General features: G+C 35.7%; 1 protein-coding gene across 1 annotated transcript in view; it reads right to left on the reverse strand.

The window, feature by feature from the left end:
* LOC102504131 (dystrophin-like) overlaps positions 1-22,667 on the reverse strand; it is a 562,607-nt gene that overhangs the window by 7,251 nt on the left and 532,689 nt on the right. The window contains exons 12-13 of the mRNA XM_032474646.1: positions 7,741-7,891; positions 6,467-6,486 (exon numbers count right to left, since the gene is read on the reverse strand). Coding sequence (XP_032330537.1) covers positions 6,467-6,486; positions 7,741-7,891 — 171 coding nt within the window. The remainder of the gene's footprint in view (positions 1-6,466; positions 6,487-7,740; positions 7,892-22,667) is intronic.

A 22,667-nucleotide genomic window follows, 5' to 3' on the forward strand; every position in this document is an offset into this window, starting at 1 on the left:
CAAATTTAAAACCAAAGTAGTACAATTACAGACAGTATAGTTTCTTTGGCTGGTCCACTGTGTACATCTTCCTCATGAACTAGCCATCTGTGGTAGGTAGCCAGCTGAGGATTCGATTCTATTGAATGGTTTTCCTTTTCTACATAACTAATGCTCACATGCTTGATCTCTATGGACATACCCAAGTATGACTGCTGGTGGTATCTTCTGTGACTTTTATAAAAAGATGTCAAGGTTACAATCATTAAAATACTTGAACAGAGAATGAAACAGGGATAGAAGGAACAAACAAAATTCAGAGGTAGTGAGAGAGCACCAGACAATATCTCCATGTAAGTTGTTTTATAGATGTGTTCCTTCTTCATCTGTATGAGTTGTTTTCTTGCCCTACACACAATTTTTTGTTTATTTAAACTGTAAGATTCATGTCTGTCAGAATGGAAGCAATGATGAAGCCTCTGTGTGAGAGAGAACTAGTCAGAATTATTTAAAGCATCTGCTCCAAAAACCATTTACTGAACATTAATTATGTGCTCAGTACTTGGCTAGACTTTGGAGAGACACGGAAGAGGTCTCTGTGGTTCTCTCACTGTAGCATAGTATTTTTTCCCAATTATATTGTCGACCTTTACTACCACAGCCATCAAACATTCACTAGGCACTTATGGCAGCAAAAAAAATAGGAAATAAAATGGAATTTCATAGCAGTAACTAATATCATGCACTTTTAATCTTGCTAAAGATGGAAGAGAGCTTACTGATCACTAAAAGCACTACTTGATTCTATGGCATTCTTGGGCTTTTCGGAATCACTCATCCTCCTGCCAATTGCCCAGTCTCACAATCTATTATTTCCAGCTCTTTGCTCATTTCCTAAATCTAGTCTCCTTGGTTCTGCTGTTGACTTCCAAAACATTTTTTATACCCATCCACAATTGTCATTAATATTACCCTCATTCAGGCTCTACACACTTTCTTCAATATCTTCCTAACATCTTACAGCTTCCTGTTCATCTGTGCTCTAATTTATCTTACAAGAGATATCTTCCTAAAAATTAACATAAATTTTCCTAAATTGCCACTCTCTTCAGTTTAATTTATCATCAGTAAAGGCTTCCTGTTACCTATAGAGTAACTCCAAATGCCTAAGTCTCGAGTTCAAGACTGTCCAAGCTCAGGCTGTGTTCCTCTAACACGAAGCATAGTGCGACACATGACCTAGGCAAGTGACAGACCCTACATTCACCCACCTCATTTCCTTTGTCCAAACAAATGACCATTTTTTACATTCTGAAGCTATTTGCCATGTTACACCTTGTACAGTGACCACCTGTTTTCTGTGTCATTATCCAATGTACTAGCACGTGAGCTTCTCAAGGAAGATTCCATATATTGGGCAGGTCTCTATGTTCTTCACAGCAACCATTTTGCTTTAGTAAGTGTTTGTTCAGTGATATGGAGTAGAATGCAAAAGAATGGAATGAAATGTCAAATCCTTTAGCAGGATCACACCTATACCTTCCCTGTTATAGGACTATCTAGATCATTTTAAAGGTCACCAGAAGAGGATATTTTGCAATCTTGGCAATCCAAATGTTTGTGATTAACTAAGCTTCAAGGAAAGGATCAGTGACTGAGCTTCTAACAGGCCATTTAATTTGTATTAATCAGTACTTAACATAGAACATTCACTAAAGTCATAATGGAGTGCACATGTCGCATTTATACCTGCAAATTCTAATAACTTGTAATGGTAAGGAATTTGTTGATGTTGTTACTGGATCAGTATAACCAGTAACAAAAGTCTAAATCTCTCACAAGAATTGGAAACTTAGCTAGTAAACTAAGCTTTAAATTTCATCCCAGTGTGACTGTGCTACGAAACAAGATTCCTGAGTCAAGTATTTTCTTTTTGATTAAAATGCCCTCCAAAATAGCAAACATCTTTCCCATTAATGAAAACTCAAGCCCACAGCAGACTTACTCCTCAATAATACTGTCACTCCTTCAAGGGAAATCTTTTCATTCCTTATCAGCAGCACTAATAAAATCTTTCTCTTAAGACAGAAATAACCAACCAGAATTATTTCTGACATGTACCTTCACAAGAAGATTGAGAGGTTCAATTTGTTAACTCCCAAGAGAATCACTTTTGGGTGACTCAGATCTAAAGTAAACCTTTAAACTCTTTCCCCAAAGCAATGGCTATGAAGAATGACTTGTCTCTTCCAAATTTCACAGCAAACTGAACCTTTCCCAGTTACCCAGAGTTAACAGTTTGGCTAGATTTAATAGTAACAACCAATATAGGATCGATTGTTTTACCTTGCCTAATTGGCAGATTCAGTAAAAGTGACTTATTTCCATGGCATTTCACAGTGCTTGAATTTCTCGCCTGCCTCGTAATAAAATGCTGTTGAAATGAAGATAGCAAAGGAAGCTGTCAAAGAACATAGAGAAGCATATCTGTAACATTCATGGTGTACTTGAAAGATTTGCAAACATTTTTATTTTGCCCTCCAACAGAGAGACAGAAAGAGAGCCAGAGCCCTCTGACCTGAGCAGAATTTAAATCCATTCCTAGCAACAAAAACTGTATCCTTAATTTTGTCATCTCTAATGATCTCTTAGCAAAATAAAGAGAATGACCCAAGGATTTAATATCTCTGGATATGAAGCTAAAACACCTAAATGTTACATTAGGTGAAAAGTGTGGTGATAGTCGGGTCGGGTTGCTTTTCTGCCTACTCTGAGGTTACTGATGTATTTTGTTGTCAGGAAGGAGGAATTCCCTTATTCTGATTCCCTGACAATCCTTGGGAAAAAAAGCTGCAAAGTGAATCAATGATTATTTAAATAAGGCTTTAGTTTGGACTCTTGTTACCTAAAGAAAGAACATTTATCTGTTCTGTTTTATGAAGTAGGGAAAGACTAACAAAAATTTACTCTTTTTAGCATGTACATTTAAGAAAATAAACATGTTTCACATTTAGATAAATTCAGCTCCTTTATAAATGGTTTGATATTGCCAAATCATGTTCTTCTCACTGTAATTACTTTAAGTAACAAAGGAAAATTATTAACTACCAGGCTTTCTCTTAGCGATGCAACATGTTCTACCCTTCTCTTTATTTTTTAAAATATAATATATAGTGAAGCGGGTTTAAACAGTTAAAGGTGGAAGTTGGCCTCACTTTCTGTGCCAGCAAACCAATTCTTTCTGCTTTCCTTATGCAAACAAATCCTGGATATAAATGATTATATAATCCACTTGCATATAATTCTGTTGCTTTCTTTTTGTTTCAAATTATTCTCTTCCAAGCAATTTTATACTCATCCGAAATGGCACATTTTCAAATAATGGACAATCTATTCAAATTTTATGACAATATTAGTCAAATACTTTCCATTCCATTCACTCTATATCTTCCAGAGGAAAATGCAAAAACTTTCAGGTAATTGTCAGAAAATGAAGGTCCTAATAGGTCGAACCTCAATGAAGGTTCTGTTCCAGGTTTCAAGGTGAGACCTTTTCTTGGGGTTGCCTGAAGTCACTCACATGTACAGCTACCCTACCATTTCCTGCCACTTCTCCCCTGGAGTCCTTCTTCCTGGCTTCTTCCTTAGACTCCAGGCATCCAGTGGCAACATCTTTCTCTCTGATATTCAAAGTTACTGGCCTTAGTCTTGTCCTTTACTGAAATGCTTCACACTCCAGAACTAATGGAAACATTAAAACCATGACTGGAAGGAACACTAAAAATCAACTGTCTCAACACATTTATAAGTCCAAAGTGAAGATACGGTGACTTTGAGAGATTAGATAACATCTGAAAATTCCACATGTAGTTAGTAGTAACCTGGGCTAGTACTCTAGCTTTCCAGGCAACAAGGTTGTCTGAGGTTGGGTTTGTCCCCAATCAGACACTGAGTCAAGGATTTGGGTACAAATTGTTTATTCGAGAAGTCATCTCAGGAGATATTATGAAAGGGTGGGAATGTGAGATAGTCTACTCCATGGACATTGGGAGCCACTCTTGCAGTCTTGCTGGGAAACCTCTGAGAGACTGGGAATTGAGAGATGCCTTGGAATCATCCTACCATGGGGCAAGGACTACAGGGTATTTATTCAACATCTCCCATCCCTCCTTGGTTAATGGCAGCTCTGGCAGCACTAACTCTGCTTCCTGCCCATGCTCAAACTGGCTAAGACTCGCCTGTGGCCAGCAAATGCCCTCAGAAAGAGAGGAAGCCGCCAGTGTATAAGAAACTGTCTGCACACAACTTCCAGTGTGAGCCGAGGGGAAGAGGATGGGCACAGTATCTCCCAGATGAGTACATGATCCACAGAGAAGAAATGGTCCAGTTCAAGGTCTAGCACTTGATCTAACTTCTTTATTGGAGGTTCAATTAAAATCTAGGTGACAAAGTTAATCTTTTTCTAATCACAATTTCCATGTGAAAATTAGAATGAAGTTGATGCTTAATTTTTTTTTTTTTTCCTGATGGTTCAGCTACAGGTCTCCTTAAGCTGCTTGACCTTAAACTGCTATGGCCAAAGGACGGCTTTGGCGGCAGCAACAGCAAGAGCCAGTCCTATTTGCCATTGATCCTCAGTTCATTAAATAAAAAAGAACTCTGGGACTTAGAAACAAAAGTATCTTTCATCTGCATGAAAAAACTGTGAAGCTAACTCTGACAAAATGTTATTGAAAAAAAAAGAATGAAGGTGGGTGATATGCAGATTTAGGAAGTATGAGTTTGGGGAGCAGATATTTCCTTCCAAAGCCATAAATCCAAGAGCCACAAAATCCTTAGTAGAGTTGTCAGATAAACTCCAGAATGCCCAGTAAAATCTGAATTTCACCTAAACAATAAATAATTTGAGACAGACTTACACTAAAAAGAATTCATTGCTTACCTGAAGTTCAAATTTAACTAGGCTTCCTGTATTTTTATTTGCTAAATCTGACAACCCTAATTCTGAGCCAATTATGAAGGTTCTTCTGTGTGTTTGTGTCCTGGTGGAATGAGCAAGACCCTGTTCCTATAATAAAATCCAGAGCTAGTTTTATAATAGTTATTAGAATGAGGTACTGTCACAATTTTATACACAGAAAATCCTAAAGAACCCACCAAAAAACTGTTAGAACATTAGTTAATAGATAAATTCAGGAAAGTAGCAGGCTACAAAATTAATATATAAGTCTGCTGCATTTCTATACACTGGTATCAAAATACCAGAGAAATTTAAAATGCAATACCATTTACAATTGCATCAAAAAGAGTAAAATATCTAGCAATAAATTTAACCAAGGATGTGAAAGACTTATACACTTAGACTGTAAGATGCTGATGAAAGAAACTGAAGATGATGCAAATAAATGGAAGGATATTCTGTGCACATGGATTGGAAGAATTAGTATCGTTAAATGACCATATACCCAAAGCAATCTACAGATTCAGTGCAATCCCTATCAAAATTCCAATCACATTTTTCATGGAAATAGAATAAACAATCCTCAAATTTGTACAGAACCACAAAAGACCCCAAGTAGCCAAAGCAATCTTGAGAAAGAAGAGCAAAGCTGAAGGTATCAAGCATCCTGATTTCAAACCATATTACAAAACTATAGTAATCAGAACAGTATGATATTGGCATAAAAACAGGCACATTTCAATGGAACAGAACAGAGAGCTCAGAAATAAACCCACACATTTACAGTCAATTAATTTATAACAAAAGAGCTCAGAATATACAAGGAGTAAAAGATAGTCTCCTCAATAAGTGGTGCTGGGAAGACTATACAGCCACATGCAAAAGAATAAAACTAGACTATAATCTTACACCATACACAAAAATCAATTCAAAATGGATTAAAGATTTGAATGTAAAACCTGAAACCATAAAACTCCTAGAAGAAAATACTGGTGGTAACTTCTTTGACATCAGTCTTGGCAATGATTTTTTTTTAATCTGACACCATAAGCTAAGGCAACAAAAGCAAAAATGACTAGTGGGATTATATCAAACTAAACACTTGGCACAGCAAAGGAAACCATCAATGAAATGAAAAGGCAACTTACTAAATGGGAGAAAATATTTGCAAATCATATATCTGATAAGGAATTAATATCCAAAATATATAAAGAACTCATACAAAGAGCAAAAAAAAAAAAGTCTTGTTAATAAATGGTAGAGGATCTGGACATTTTTCCAAAGAAGATAAATTGCCAAAAGGCACATGAAAAGATGCTCAACATCACTAATCATGAGGGTAACGCAAATCAAAACAATAGGATGGCTATTATCAAAAAGACAAGAAATGACAAGTCTTGGTGAGGATGTAGAGGAAAAGGGATCCTCATGCACTGATGGTGGGAATGTAATTTTGTGCAGCGACTGTGGAAAACAGTATGAATATTACCAAAAAATTAAAAATAAAACTTCCATATGATCCACCAATTCCACTTCTGGGTATTTATCTGGAGAAAACAAAAAACAGTGTTTCAAAAAGATATATGTACCCCTATGTTCACTGCAGCATTATTTACAATAGCTAAGATATGGAAACAACCTAAGTGTCTATCAATGGATGAATGGATAAAGAAATTGTGGTACATATGTATAATGGAATATTGTATATATTTCATTACAAAACCATAAAAAATGAAATCTTGGTCATTTGTGACAACCTGCATGGATTTTGAGAGAATTATGCTAAGTAAAATAAGTCAGACAAAGACAAATACCATATGATTTCACTTGTATGTGGAATCTAAAAATCATAATAAACAAAGAAAACAAAAAAAAATTTATAGAAACAGAAAAAGAATGGTGGTTGCCAAAGGGGAGGGGGTCTGGGGGTTTGGTAAATGGGTGAATAGGGTCAAGAGGTACAAACTTCCAGTTATAAAATGAGTAAGTCATGAGGATGTAATATGCAACATAGTAACTATAATCAATAATATTGTAGTGCATATTTAAAAGTTGCCAAGAGAGAAAATCCAAAAAGCTCTCATCACAAGAAAAAAAACTGTTAACTTTGGTGATTGGAGGTGACTAGCGTTATTGTGGTGATCATCTTGCAGTACATACAAATATTGAATCATTATGTTGTACACTTGAAATGAATATAAGGTTATATGTCAATTATATACCTCAATAACAAAATGGATACTGGAAAAAAAGAAATATTTCTGTAGAAATTGTAATAAGAGAAACAAACGCTTTCTGGCATCCAGGGAATATAACAGTAAATGTACAAATAAACTGAAGAAAGATAAGACAGAAATATTAAAATTATTAGAAGCTATATTTTACAGGAAAGCAATGTTACAGGTATTCATTTTTCATCAAGCTTGGCTTGCTCCAAGACATTATGAATAGAAGGTAAAAATACGTTTTAACAAATTCTTGTCTTACTACTTAAATTTACTTTGTAGATAATCCCTACAGAGACCCTCTTCCAAGAAACCAAAACTTTAATAAATCACATGGCTAGCATTGTTCTCTTCTAGGAATATATTTTTTTTCTCAAATATGAAGAGCCTAGTCATTTTGTACTTGAAAAAGTATATACTGCAAAAAGTATTAGTTAAAAATTATTTTAAAAATCTTCTCAATTGAAGCTTTAATTCTTTCCTATCTGCAAACCATGACATGTGTACGTACATAATACACACATATATGCAGTTTCTTTTCCAGAAGAAGGCAAATAGCATAAAATATATACAAACCTTATGTTGTTGTACTTGGTGTTTTAGGTCCTCAAGAGCAGGTCCAAGGGGTTCTTTTTCCATTTTCCTTGTCCTCTCTTCTGTTTTTGTTAGCCAGTCATCTAACTCTTTCAGTTGCTGATTCTGGAGATTCATCAGGACTTTATGTAAACTGAAAATTTGAAAGATGCCCATTATTATCTCTATCAAAACAACTTTACTTACTGTTATCACACCTACTACTAGGCAAAAGTGTTGACATTTATAACTAATGGTGTGTTCACATTGTTTGGAATCTGTTCGACATTAAGAAGAATGGTAAATAAAGCCCACAATCAATCACCTCTGAAGTTACTCTTTCTCCAACACATCCCAATTCTTAGAAAGTTTCACAACAGCTAACTAAATGTGAACCTAATACCTAAAGTGCCAGCCATCTCTAGCAATTGAGCTACTAGTATATCTTGGCAATTATTTGTTTATATTTCCATTATTTTAATATGTGTGGTGATAAAACATGGCCACAAAGTCTCTGTCATGCCATCAAGAGACAGAGTCTACTTCCCATGCTCGTGAATATGGACTATACTTGTCATTTGTTCTGAGCAACAGAATATGACAGAAGTGACACTGTATGAGTATGAGTTCCATTCAAAAGCTGTAAGATAACAGACAGCATTTGTATTCTCTCTTGGAATCCAGCTGCCAGGCTATAAGGAAGACCAGGCTACACTACTTACTGAATGACAGGAGACATGTTGAGAATAATTCTGGAGGATAAAATGCTATCTTAGAAGTTGAGTTTCCTGGGGAATTCAGCCCAGTGAGTGACCCCAGCCATACCACAACTGCAGAACCACCACCTAGATGGGCCCTACCCATACCCATGATCTACAGAATCAGGATGTAATTAGAAATTTTGTATTAAGCCACTAAGTTTTGGAGTCATTTGTTATATAGAAATAGATAAGCAAAAGAATGTTTTTTCAAAGATGTACACAGTGGTGGGCTGGGTAATGGATTTAAAGTCCAAAAGCTTGGTTTTGGTTCACAGCCTGGCTTTATGCCCTAGAACCAAGTTCTTAAACCTTGTCAATTGAATATCAGCATCAGGGACATGACATAATATCTTGCCTATCAATCACACAACTTCGTGGTAAGTATAAAAATTAAAATTTAGGTTATTTCATCCATTAGTTCAACAAAAATTTGAGACTGAAATGAAAAATGTTAGTACCTATTTTAAGGTAAAAATTTTTATGAAGGCATGTTTAAAGTATTTTTAAAAACCATAGTACACTGAACACTGACCTTACAATGCTAATAAGGAGGACATAATTTGAATTAGAAATTTACTGTTGTGATTTATAAAATCTTTACCAGACATTTCCAGCAGTAAGAATATTTAAACATACAAAATACACATACTGGGAGTGTTTACAATAACTTAGATTACACCATTTACCATTATACCTTTCACCTTTTAGAGACACATGTCCCCTGAGGCACACTACAGTGTGCCTGATTACAATCAGAAGTCTCTGAGAATGATCTTTCATTTATCAAACAGAAAAAGTAGACATTTTCTTTTTACAGGAAACAACATAGATGAAGCATCCACTTAAGTGGAAGCAAAAACTCAAAGTTGCTAGTTTAAGTTCCTTAGACAATGAACACCATCCTGGCATTGTGAGGTATATAAATCTTTTACTTTATTGGGTCAGTCTATCCCTTGAGAACTGACCTGATAATAAGATTTCATGAGAATTGATTGCAATATCATTCCTTGGGTTTGTTGTTTTTCCTGTCCAGTTTGTCATTACATTGAGCTAAAAATCTTACATTTCAAAAACTAAAGAAATTATTACTTAGACTTGAAGAAATGTCTCAAGTCTAACACACATTTGTTAGGGTTAATAAGGGATTTTTCATTTTAAAATATCATTTAATCTTTTTTTTTACTTTTGAACAGATATTACATTCAGCAAATATTCACTGAATTCCATACTATGCTGGAAACTCCTATTTGTTAGGAGTGGACAAGAGAAAATACCTATCCTTATATGCAAGTAGCTTAGAGACTTTCCTAGAGATTCATACATCAACAATTACAACAGTACAAGGAAACCATTATAATTAGATTTATACACATTCAGAAAGTACATAAAAGAGGCTATGAGTTGATTTGGAGTCATTACAAATGGTGTCATTACACAACACACAGTCTGAGAGTTGAGACTTAAAGAACTGAGTCATACACTTATTAAACGTACAATTACGGAGTACTTAGATATTATGAATGGAGAGATGAAAAAGACCCACACAGCCCCTTACAGTCACAGAGCTTATATTCTGGAGATGAGAGCCATAGATAATATATACCTCATTAGGCCATTAGTTAATCATAACTGTGATCATGCAATGAAATGAGATTAACTGAATTGAGTGTGTGAGGTAAAGAAAGGCTCTTCTGAAGCACTAATATTTGACTAACTCTGAAGTCTGAAGTCAGAGGAAGGGGTAAACACTTTCTAAACAGAAGGAACCACTTGTGCAAATGTCCTGAGGATCAGATTTGATCGGGAAGGACAGTACAGCTTGATGATATAAGGTGTGGGACAGTTATACAATGTCATACCCTACACTAATCCATGGGCCCTGGGAAATTACTGAAGCTCTGCTTGAAAATCTGAAGTCTGAACTTCAAGTACTCTTTCATGTTTAATAGTGGTTTCATCTTATAAACTGGGACTAATCAAAAAGAATGGATGTCCCCATAAGCACTTGGTCATGTACTGCATCTTTCATAGATGGAATGTAGGAATGTGTACTCAAAGGTTCTTGGAGGAGGGGCTGGCATGGTTGGGTGGCAGGTGGTGTATGGGGACATTCTGCGTACAGCCTGTGTGGTTCAATATTTTAATGACGGGCACAATCACGTCAATGTTTTCCAGCCAAAAAGACCCCTGCTTTCCCTGTCAAGACCAACGGTTCTCAAAGTGTGGTCCCTGACCAATAGCATCATTCCATCTCCTGAGAAGTTTTAAGAAATGCAAATTCTTTGGTCCTGTTCCAGACTTACTAATCAGAAACTGTGGGGGTGGAGCCTAGGAATCTGTGTTTTAACAAGATGTCTAGATGATTCTGATGCACACTCAAGTTTGAGAATGACTGCTCTAAATAGTTTAATCTACATCCACAACTCACCCAAACTCTGTTGAGACCAATTTATCATTATTATGTAAGTGCCAATACCCAGGAGTTATTGGGAGTTATTCTGACATGAGACTATTACATTCTTTTTCTTTTAATACCTTTATTATGGTATGGTTCCTGTACAGTAAACTACACATATTTCAGATGTACACTTTAATAAATTTTGAAACATGTATATACCCCACAATCAAGATAGCTAACATTTCCATCATTCCCCAAGAGGTGCAATTTTCGAATTCCCAATTTATCCCTTCCCACCCTCTTTATCCACTGGTAACCATAAGTTTGTTCTCTATGTCTGTGAGTCTGTTTCTGTTTTGTAGATTATTGCATTCTTATCCTTCTGATCTGATGCTCCAAAAGTCAGGGATTTCACATGTCTGAAGCCTAAAATTAATGTTAAAGTCTGAAAACAGAAAGATGTGAGTGTGGTAGTAGAGTGATACCAATCAGCATGAAAAAAACCTTTGTGGAAAGGGTCCTGAGAAGATGTTTTAATTATGTAAATATATCCTATGGTGAAGACCATAGGCCTTGACTAGATATTGGCAAATAGTCTATATGCCTGATTTGGCCTCCAAGGAACTGAAAATAAAGTGAAATTGTTGCTAATAGTTAAAAATCATGAGACATCACCTACAGATCGCACACGTGGACACTCTTAAAAACATCTAACAGGATTTAGCAACACTAAACCTGCCTTCCCACATGGCAACAATCTTTAAACTTGAATGTCAACTGGGCTTCACAGACCAAGGGTGAGCTCTGAGTCTGCCATAGTCCCCACCATTGCTATCCTCTTTTATACCCAACTCACTTCACTCACTTATGTCATCTTTCCAGCTCCTATACAGGTGTTTGGATTTGCTGCCCTATGATTTCAGTCACGGCTTCTCACAGTTAAATATTCATGCAGAACACCTTAGGATTCTGATTTAAATTCAGGGGGTCAGGACTGAGAATTTTCATTTCTAACAAGCTTCCAGGTGAAGCCACTGTGGCTAAGCCATGGATGACACCTCGAATCCCAGGGGGAGCAGATAAGACTTTCTTAAGGATGAAACTTCTGAGAAGAAATAAACTTAGGAATAAGACAGTTTGGGAAGAAAGATGGCGTCCATGTAGGGAACGTCTGTGAAGAGCTTAACTTTGTATGGTTTTCCTTTGGAACTGAGGAACAATTATTTTTAGTATAATGTTCAAAAATGTTGTCTTTTCCAGTGGTGTTACTTTAGATAGTCTAAATATTCAGTAATGTCTGGTCAGTCCTTACTGCTTTCTGCATAGTGGTTACATGAAATGAATTAATAGGTAGTGAAAGGTGCTAGGCTTCCGTCGCTCACTGAGGCCTGTGAAGAGAGAGCACCAGTATGTGCAGGTGAATTAGACCAGAGTTTCTGGGGTGAGTGGCAAGGAAGTGAGCAACAGCCCACGGCAACGCCAGAGCAAAGGAAGAAGTAACTGTGAGGATGCACTGTTATCTGAAGGTCAGTTTAGTGAACTTCACAACATAAATGCCCTCTTTTTCAAATGTGGTAGAAGAAGAAGTAACTTCAGGGAAGGAGGAGGCTAACTAACCCCTGGGTTAAAATGTCTTTTAGAACTAATTTTTAAGTATTTTGGCTAATAGTATTCAACATTTTCATGTGATAACCTTGCTGTTAAGCATTAAATGCAGTATTTCAGTGAACTGTAAAGGATGATATACAAGCCATTTATAGATTACAGAATGATTCATTAGGAAGTTATTTTTACTGTGTGTGTGTATACACACACTGAGCTTATGTATGTGTGTATATACAGATATATTTATATAGTGTGTATATATATGGTTTTACTGTATATATGAAATCATATAGCTTAGGATGAAAAATAAAGTAAAATTAAGTAAAATTTTATTATTTTAAGGAAAAGTATTAAATATATAATGATAAAGACAACTGCAAAAATGGAAGAGATTGCAAAAGTGGAGCATGATCAACTTGTGCTTGAAAAATGCTGAATAATGACATCTGGTCCTCATTATTACCTAATGAGGTAGCTAATACTGTTGTTACTTTATTTCTGAGGACACTGGAACCTGGTACGGTTAAAGAATTTATCCAATGTATCTCAGTGACGTGTTAAGCCAGTGACATGATAGCATGACAATGCTAAGCTGTGAACCAAGTCTGTGCTCTTAACCTTGAATTATTTTCCTTCTTTATGGATAAACTGTATTACGCTGGATCATATGAAGTTATATTTGAGGTTTTTATTCCATGAAAATGATAACTTCATTTTGTGCAACCTAAAATATTATTAAAATGAGGAAGAAAGTCCACATTTCCAACTAATAGTCTCAAGATGCAAGTAAATTAGGGAAATTTGTCAAATTCATAAAATAAAAATCTACCACCCACAGGCAAGAAAAGAGTCTGCATTTTTCTTGGTCTCATTTTATGCTTTTCAAGTGGTCATTTAGAAAGGGACATAAAATCAAAAGGAGAATAGAACATAAATATATGACTGGTAATAGAGAAAGGAGGTAATGGAATTGGAATAAAATAGCTCCGGACAGGAGATGGTCCTGACAAAGTCTAGAGGCAAAGCATGACAGGTTATGTTGCTAGGAGCTACTGCAGCCAACTTCTAATTGTAAAAGCATCTGAGGTCATACAAAGATATGCAAAACCAATAAACTGAAAGAACTTGGGACTTTGATGGCACAACTGAGTCAGACTTAATGATCTCGTTACCCCACCTGTGGATTTACTGTAATATAAGACAATAGACATCCTCATGGTTTTAACTAGTGCTTCCCAAACTTTAATGTGCGTATGAAATCACCCAAGGAGTATGTCCTACTATGGATTCTAAGTCAGCAGCTCTGAGAAGGGGCCTAAGATTCTTCATTTCTAACAAATGCCCAGGGAATGCCTATAATGTGGGTGCATGGATCAGACTTTCAGGAGTAATGCTGCAAGCCACTTAGAGCTAGGGTTTTTTGTTAGTTGCATTAAAAGGCATCTTAAGGAATATCATCTTCAAATAATTTTACTGGAGATCTGCCTGTCACCTCACGCTCGACCGCAGGAGCATTATCTCCATGAACGTGAAAGAAATCAATGCAAACATAGGATCTGCCTAACAGAGACTCTGTTGGACCTTGGGAAGGCATTTGTTCTCGAACGAGTACTGCCCAATGGAACTTTCTGCAATGATTTAAATGTTGTAGATCTGCGCTATCCAGTACTATAGCCACTAGCCATGACTGGCTATTGTGCACTTGAGATATGGCAAATATGACTGAGAGAGTGAGTTTTCACCTCTATTTAATTAGAATAATTGAAATTCACAATTATATAGCTACTTGTGGCTAGTGGCTACAATATTGGCCAGCTCTAAACCAATAGATAATTGGATTGACAATAGCAAAAAATCCTTATTTGGAATTCATTATCCATACCATTTCATTGTCATGTGACATTTATAAGGAATGATATCCTGAGTTAAGAAATCTAGCAATAAATATGAACAGCATTTTTTGAAATGCCCATTCTCTAGACATGCATCTATAAATGACAAGTGTACATGTTTTCATTAATTTCATTCTATATTTGATAGTCTTAATAGTGTTTCTTGGACTTCATGGTAAATACATTATTTAAAAAGTATAAAAATACTTACAAAGACATAATCATATATGTAAAAGTATAGACTTTATAAATCCTAGCAGATACAATTAAAAATTATGAAATTACCAAGAAAGGTAAGCTCTTTTGGAAGGTAAGTTCTCACGCTGAGTTTCCTGGACTTCATAATTATTTATTTATATGCAATTCTTAAATAAGAAATAGAACTAATGAAAGGAGGTAAAATATTACTGTGAATTTCTAAATTATTAAAGAATGACTGGTGATGTTCAATTAACATATATATTCACAATACAATCCCAAGATTTAAACTGTCAATAAGACGCATCCAATTTAAGGGAGGGCTACTAGTATGAATTAGAGAAACTGAATTTTTAACACATTTTAAATTTTCACCTGCATGCCATTTAGTAACTAAAATCACACTGATAAAAACTAAAATTAATTTATTTACTTATTCAAACTGTTAGCTTGAGAATTTTAGTAAAATGGTTTTAATTAATAGATTATATAGTCCTGATTTTAGCTCAGTAATTGCTTACAAGCAACCAGATGTTCACAAAATGCTGACATATGTTTAACTATGCAGTTATTTTAACCCTCTTATATGGGATTTTTGTTTCATTTACTCTATTAAGAAAGTGGTCAAAGAAGGTGATGTTTAAGTCCAGTGTTTATTCAAATTATCACATCAAGGTGAATTAGTGGAAGCTGTCTCTAGCCAGGGGATTCCAATGAACACCTAGGATTGAAAATGATTGTGTTGGTCTTCAGCTTTATCTTGCATAGAAATGTCTTTACCCAATTATTTATAAACTAGTAATACTTTATAAGTAGTACATCATCTATTAGTCATTTTGACCTCACACAATTTGGGACTTTTAAAGAAAATTTTACTTGTAACACATTATACTTATCATGTAACAGACAATAGAGAGGTATTATTTTGATTAATCCTGCTGATGAAGGAACTGATACTAGCCCCGACTCACAGATGGGGAAACAAAAATTTACTTGTGTCAAAAGGCAAGCAAGGCGAGGTGGGAAAGCAGGAAACAGGTGTTTTGGCCCTGGGGCCTGCTTCGCCATCATGCTACATTGTCGGTACTAATGTTACATTTTTTAGAGATGACTAAATATCTATTCTTCATTTCATTGATATCAGTGATTATCAAGAAGGAAAAACAGAAGGAAAAAGGTCATTTAGTGGGATTTTATAGATTGTTACTAATAGATAATTTTACTCTTTTCTTCTCACCAAAATGAGGCAAATCAGCATGAGTTTTATGTTAAGGACAGCAACCACAAAATACTTTTTGAGACCCAGTTTCCCTCAAACATACGGTGACAAGGTAAAATGAATGACCAAATATTTTTTATATTTATAATGTTTCATTAAATGCAAGAATCAGAAAACATGATATAGCCTACGCTAAGGAGAAAAAAGCAAACACTGTTTTAAAATATAAAAGCAATATTGATTAATTTAAAGAAAAGTTTCACTAATGCAGGTACAAACATATAAAGGCTTTTTATCGTATGGCAGTAATAAATGGGCCGTGGGAAGCACATCAGTATGTTTCTACTCTCAAGGTTTAGAACTTTTATCAAAGCTCAACAAATGCCCTGTGAAATATAAGGTTTAAAACTAAGAATCCAATAAAAATAATGATCACAAACGTACAAGACTTTCACCATCACTGTCACCTCTACCATCATCACTACCTCCACTACCAACCTCTCCCAGTTTCCATGCTAAATTTCTAAAACTCTATCACCAGCATCCATGCAGGTTGTTAATCCCTCCTGCTCCCCTGCACCTCCCTGCCTCAATGAATACATCCTCTTTCCTCCAAGTCCTAATCACACCTTAAAAGACCCAGCTGTAAATCCTGACACTGGACTGGTCTTCTGTCTAGAACTCTCAGGCACTTGTATAGTAGTAGTTTCCACTGGAGAATGAAGTGAGGGAAAGGTCTAACAGAATCACACAAAGAATTTCTTTTTTCCCAAAACAGGAAGGTGTCCATCTTCCTCTCTACAAGTACACCACTCCCACCAGTCGGTACACTGATATCTTGGGCCAGGGGAGAAAGCAAGGAAAACAGCTCATGCACATTTTTCAAAAGCTCCTACTAACTCTAATAATTAACATTTTATTACACCCTGCAACCTGGTCTTGGAGGCTACTGTTTTCAGTCTACAACCTCACAATAAATATTTCAGGAAAAATTCACCTGCAAAGTTTCCCTTCCAATACTAAAAATGAAACTTTCAACCCTCCCTCAAAATAAAACATGTATTAATATTTATTTTCCCACTGAATGGAATGTGGAAAAATAGCACTGCGTTTAAAAAAGAATCTGTGAAACAAAAATGAACCACTTTTTTCAAAATATAGATCTATTTTATTCCTCTATCCATATAGCCCAACAGCAGTTTAATTATTGATATTCTTCAATTATCCAGAGCAAGATAACAGTTCAAAACACAAATTCATTTGCATTTTGAAAGCATAAATTCAAAATAGTAACAATAACACAATAAAGAAGCTGCATGGCTGGATGCAAAAGATTCTTATGGCAGATACATCAGATACATTATGACAATGCTCAATTCAATCTTCCTGATTACATACTTAAGAAAGTGGGTGGAGCAACTCGCAGATGTCATCACAAACCAAGGATGAATCTTAAATACAATGATTGGAAGACTGCTTAAATTATCACTAGTCAGAATGGGGTATGTTGACACTCTGAGATCATATTCATTTCTATGGCAATAGAAGCCCACTTTGAACTTCAAAAATTATGTCATTAGATAATATCTGGCACATAGAAGACACGTGATAAATATTTCTGGAATGAATAAGTGGTATCAATTACCAAGCAAACGTAAGATAGAGTACAAAAATGCATACCCTTTCCCAAGCAGAAACAACAGAATTAAGATTACAAAAATGTCAACTTCCATTAAATCTGCTCCTGTTTAGACAGTCCATTAACCACATTTGAATCATTTTTAGTTAGAAATCAGAATGGGAGCATTTGACCTTTTGTCAAACATGCCTAGCTTACTCCTACCTCAGGGTCTTTCCATTGGCTTCCCTTTGTCAAAGCTATCAGCACGGCCGTTCCCTCCCTTTGTTTAGGGCTCTCCTTAAATACTATCTCATCAGAGAGGCCTTCCCTAACTGCCCAGTATACACAATAACACACAACATTTCACCCTCTAAATCTGTACCCTGCTTTTCTCCCCTTTTGATCATTTAATGCCATCTGATAAAATATGTATATTTTACATGTTTTTTACTTGTCTTCTCCCATTAAGAATGCATGCTCAGTAAGAGAGGGATTTAGTCTGTTTTGGTCACTGATATTTCCCTAGTATCTAAAACAGTGCTGGAAACATAGTAGATGAGAATTATTAGTTAGATGAATGAATGATTAAGCTTAATTTTCTAATTATCATTATTTATCTTAGTGAAAAAGCATTGTTCCAAAAAATGCTACTCTCGACTCTTATTTCTATGAATTGCAGAGATTTGGCTTCCCTGTTTATAATTTAAAGTGTAAGAGGCACATACTTTACATTATTGGAGCAGGGAGTGTACACATTTTAACTGCGTATTATTTATGGAAAAGATTGTCATGGCTGGTCATATCAATTTGAGCCTAATCAAATTACCTCCTGTTAATAACTGCTGCTTATTAGGCCAGTAATGAACTGTCAACACTCTCACATCGTCTCTATTGTATATTCTTTCACAAGAATCTTGCTATTCTATAAATCACCCATGGAAAGTGATGTCAACATTTGAGGACTGAATGAGACATCACCAGCACCATTTTTGGAGCTTCTAAGAAAGTAGTTAAAATGTTTGGTCCACCTCAGTTGATAGAAAAATAGGGACAGAAGAGATTGAAAGTAGCAGTCTACAAAGGAGTATGAATTTTTACTGTTCTACTATGGTTTCAAATAGATCAGTGCTTCTCAAACTTTAACGTGCTTAGGAATCACCCAAGAGCTCGTTAAACTGCAAATTCTGATTCTGTAGTGCGAGGCCTGAGATTTTGCATTTTTAACTAGTTCTCAGGTGATGCTGTTGCCAGTGGTTCTTGCACCACCTTCATCTCCAAGGAATTCTTATTTTAACATGATTGGAAGAATTAAATAATGAATTAATGAAACCGTGGTAAGACAAGTAAGAGTCTGAGATTATGCACTGCTAAAATAGTCACTGCAACAAATTCATTTAACAGATTAGATCTACTTAAGAAATTAATTTATTTATCCACTCATTCAGATATTCACATAAGCAATGTTAAGTCACTTCTTGGGAGAAAACACCCTACCCATTTGTTTGGCACCTCTTTTGCTCTGTTCCCTCTCACATAAGTTATCTCATTTGAAGACTGGAGCAGACATTGGGGGAAAAAAAGATGAGCCAGACTTGTTAGACAAATTTTTCTCTCTAGTCAAAGTGTCGATGGACATTCACAATTATTCCTAATGTTATGGCTTGTATTTTCACCCAGATACTATTCATATCTCTCCTGCTGATGTAAACGAGAACACAACTTCCCTTAGCCTCCTTACTGACTTGTCTTCATTTTTTTCCCTCACCATCACAAAGGTTTCAGTTTCCCTCTGCATGTCCTAACCACAATTATCAGAGAAGGTGATGGAACTTGCTGTGCTCATCTTTATGAGTCCTTGTAGAAAAGTCAGTAAATCTCTTTTGCTCTCTGCAGGTTGCACTTTTCAATCAAATTAATTAGTTTATTCATAGAGAAGAAAATCTTCTCTTGTCCTTACACCAGGAGTCTTCTTGTATTTCCACAGTGGGAAGTTTTGTCTTTTTCTTATTTCTCCCTCACCTCCCAACCCCCCGAAGGGTATTCTGCAGCCTAAAATGGAACAAAACCAAAATCATCTTGCCTACTCCTCTGAAGGTTTCCAACTCAAGCATGCCAACAGACATTGTCTTGCTTTAATTATTTCATTTTAATTATGCAATCAATGGCACTCAGTTCTTTCATTTTGATCTCATAAACATTGCTAAAGATTGGTAACTGACCAAGAGCAGCATATTTGTGCCAAAGTAGTTTGTGGCTAGAGATATCTTAACAAAGTTCTTTACTGTATTAGCTTTCGCTTCATCACCAATTCATGTCCATGAAGATAATCAGAATTGGAGAGGAAAGAAATTAATAAAGAAAGAATCAAATGAGAATAGAGTGAAAAACAGAGGCAGGAAATAAAGAAGCATCTACTTATGTTTTTTACCTAGATTCCTTTGCAAGGAAGATTTTTAAATGTTTCTGTAATAAAAATATAACTTCACATGTAATTTTAATCACCCTGCTTGTGTTCCCCTACCCCCACAGAAAACATACACACATATCCTTTGGGGAAAAATGAGCAAGGCAATTAGAACAGGCTGGAGGAAAAAAAGAGTAAAAAGTATACATAAGGCAAAGTTATACAGTATGGTTAAAATGATTAACCCATGGCTAGTCATCTTATTTATAATGATGATCAGTCTTTACATTGTGTAATAATTTTGCATTCACAATCTACTTTTTTGTACCCTGCCTTGGCCAGTACCTTTTAGAGGGATGTGCCAGGCACCCAGAACTGCTGCTGTTTTATAAATCAGTAACCGAGGACCACGGAGAGAAGTATGTTGCCCAGTTCACATAAACATGTGTTACAGAAAGTGAGACCCGAACTCTCAGATTTAGCATAAGTTAGAAATGAGAACATTTTGTTATCTCTGTATTTTTAAAAGTACTTGTTTTGTTTGATGAGTGTTAATGGTTTGTTGCATAGATAGAATTTCCTAGACACAACCTGTATAAAGGTAGCATCTGTATGTATCAGGTAAGGATGCCTATTTCCAGAGGGGAAAAAATATCTGGACTGTTAGGTGAAAAAGGAAATAAAATCAATTCAGCAGGAGTGGTTCATAAATTAATGACTGGGCTAAGATAGTAGAATATGCTCATGTATTATTACAAACACCACCTGGCACAAGACACCAGTATCTCTTACCTGGGCTACTGCACTGATCTTATAACTGTCCTGTCTTCTTCCAGTGGCATAACTGACATTTTCTTTACCTGTTTTCCCCTACTTAAAACCTTCTGGTGGCTTTTTCTTGCCCTTATGCTGGAACTCAAAGCAGTTATTTTTGACCGTGACCCTGCCATATATGATAAGACCCTTACCTATATTCCAACCCCATCTCACATCTCAGACATTTAATCTTCCCTCCTGCAACTCTCCAACCTTGCTGGTCTTTTGGTTCCTCTAACAAACCAAACTATCGGATTTCAGGGCCTTTGTAATGGTTGCTCCCTTTGCCTCAAGCGTACTTCCTCTTGATCCGCAAATGGTGGTTCCTTCTTGTCATTCAAATTTCAAATTCAATGACTCCACCCTAGAAACAACATTCCTGGATCACAAAGGTTAAAGCAGCCCCTCAAACTCTTTCTATCATATTAACTTTTAATCTCTTCAGAAAATGTATTCCTATCTGGTATTTTTGTAGTTTTTTGTTTGTTTGTTTGTTTTAACTGGATGTCAGCCTCTCTAGAGTTTCATGAGATCTGGAACCTTGCCTCTTGTGATCATTACTGTATCCCCAGTGTCTTGAAATGTATCTAATATCACGAGGCACTCAATCAATATTCATTAATATTTGTGTGTGTCTATACATATATACAGATACAGATAGTGCTACATACAAATACACACACTGTTACACAGTGTTATATACATAGTAATATATAAATCACAATGAATACATATCAAATATAAGTTGATAACTGCTGGTAGATATGTTGTTAGGTAATACTTATAATTCACAAGTGTAAATATTCATGGATTTTAGTTAGCAGTTTATCTGTATTCCCAACCATTTTTTCAATATTGTGATAATATAGCAACTTAAGAATTCTAGCATGGCTTTCGTTATATCTTGTAGGCCTAGACAAACCTAGTATCATTCCTCTCATCACTAAATCTATACATAGGCAGGGATAATGGCTTCTGACTGGGTCTAGCCACACCCTATCTTTGGGGAAGAGAGCTGAAAGGTATGGACTAATCCATTTGTGTTTGCTAGCAATCTACTAAGTCTTCCTACTCTTAAGTAATCACGTTTGGGAACAATAGGTAATGCTCCAAATTGAAGCTAATCATCATCACGGCCATGATAATAAAAACTGAACAGGTAGCAATGTATTAAAGCATTAAATACAACCTAGAATTATTATTTTTTTAAATACTGACATCATAATATTGTCATAATCAGCTTTTTGTTTCTGCTAAAAAAAGAAATCTATCAAAAGTCAGGTCCAACATACTTTGCACAATGGCTTATCTCATTTAAAATTTAATGCATGAAAACTCACAAAGTTAGTAAAAGTGGTATCTTAAGACTTACTATTATTTACAAACTCACAAGAGTTCTCTGAATTTTCTTGGCTTAAATAATACTTGGTGTATCATATTTCAACAAATCGTCCAGACAAGGCTGTTTGCTACAAGCAGTTCCCTATTAGTGTCTCATTTTAACAATTCTACTTTTTTTAAGCAAAAGCTATGCCAGCTAAGAGGGAGGGAGCCCTTGCCTTCTTGATAATCATTCTAAAAGCCTACACACAAACCAAAGTGTCCCAAACTTCCCTAAGGGCAAACTACTTTTTGATGTCAATCTTAGCTTATGATATTGGCCATTTTAGGTTTCTCATTGTCCAGTGGAACACAGGTGAGGAAGTTACACACGTATGTATGCGTACACGGTCATCCATGTATGTGTCTATGGTGTCATCCATCATCTAATGGTACACATCACTTTAACAAAGAGACTTTTCAAATGTTATAATAACAGATTCATAGCTTAGGATTTTAATTTTTGGTTGAATTCACCTTCTCTTGCAACTCAATCTTTAAGCTGCAATTAATTAATTCTTAGTATCAATAATTAATCCCATATTGTTAGTCTTACTGAAAAAAGAGAGTGAGGAACAAAGGAGATATTTAGCCTCCAGAAGAGGATGGAGAAACAGAATGCACAAAGGCAAAGAC

The sequence above is a fragment of the Camelus ferus genome, chromosome X (genome assembly GCF_009834535.1).
Source record: "Camelus ferus isolate YT-003-E chromosome X, BCGSAC_Cfer_1.0, whole genome shotgun sequence".
Lineage (NCBI taxonomy): Eukaryota > Metazoa > Chordata > Mammalia > Artiodactyla > Camelidae > Camelus > Camelus ferus.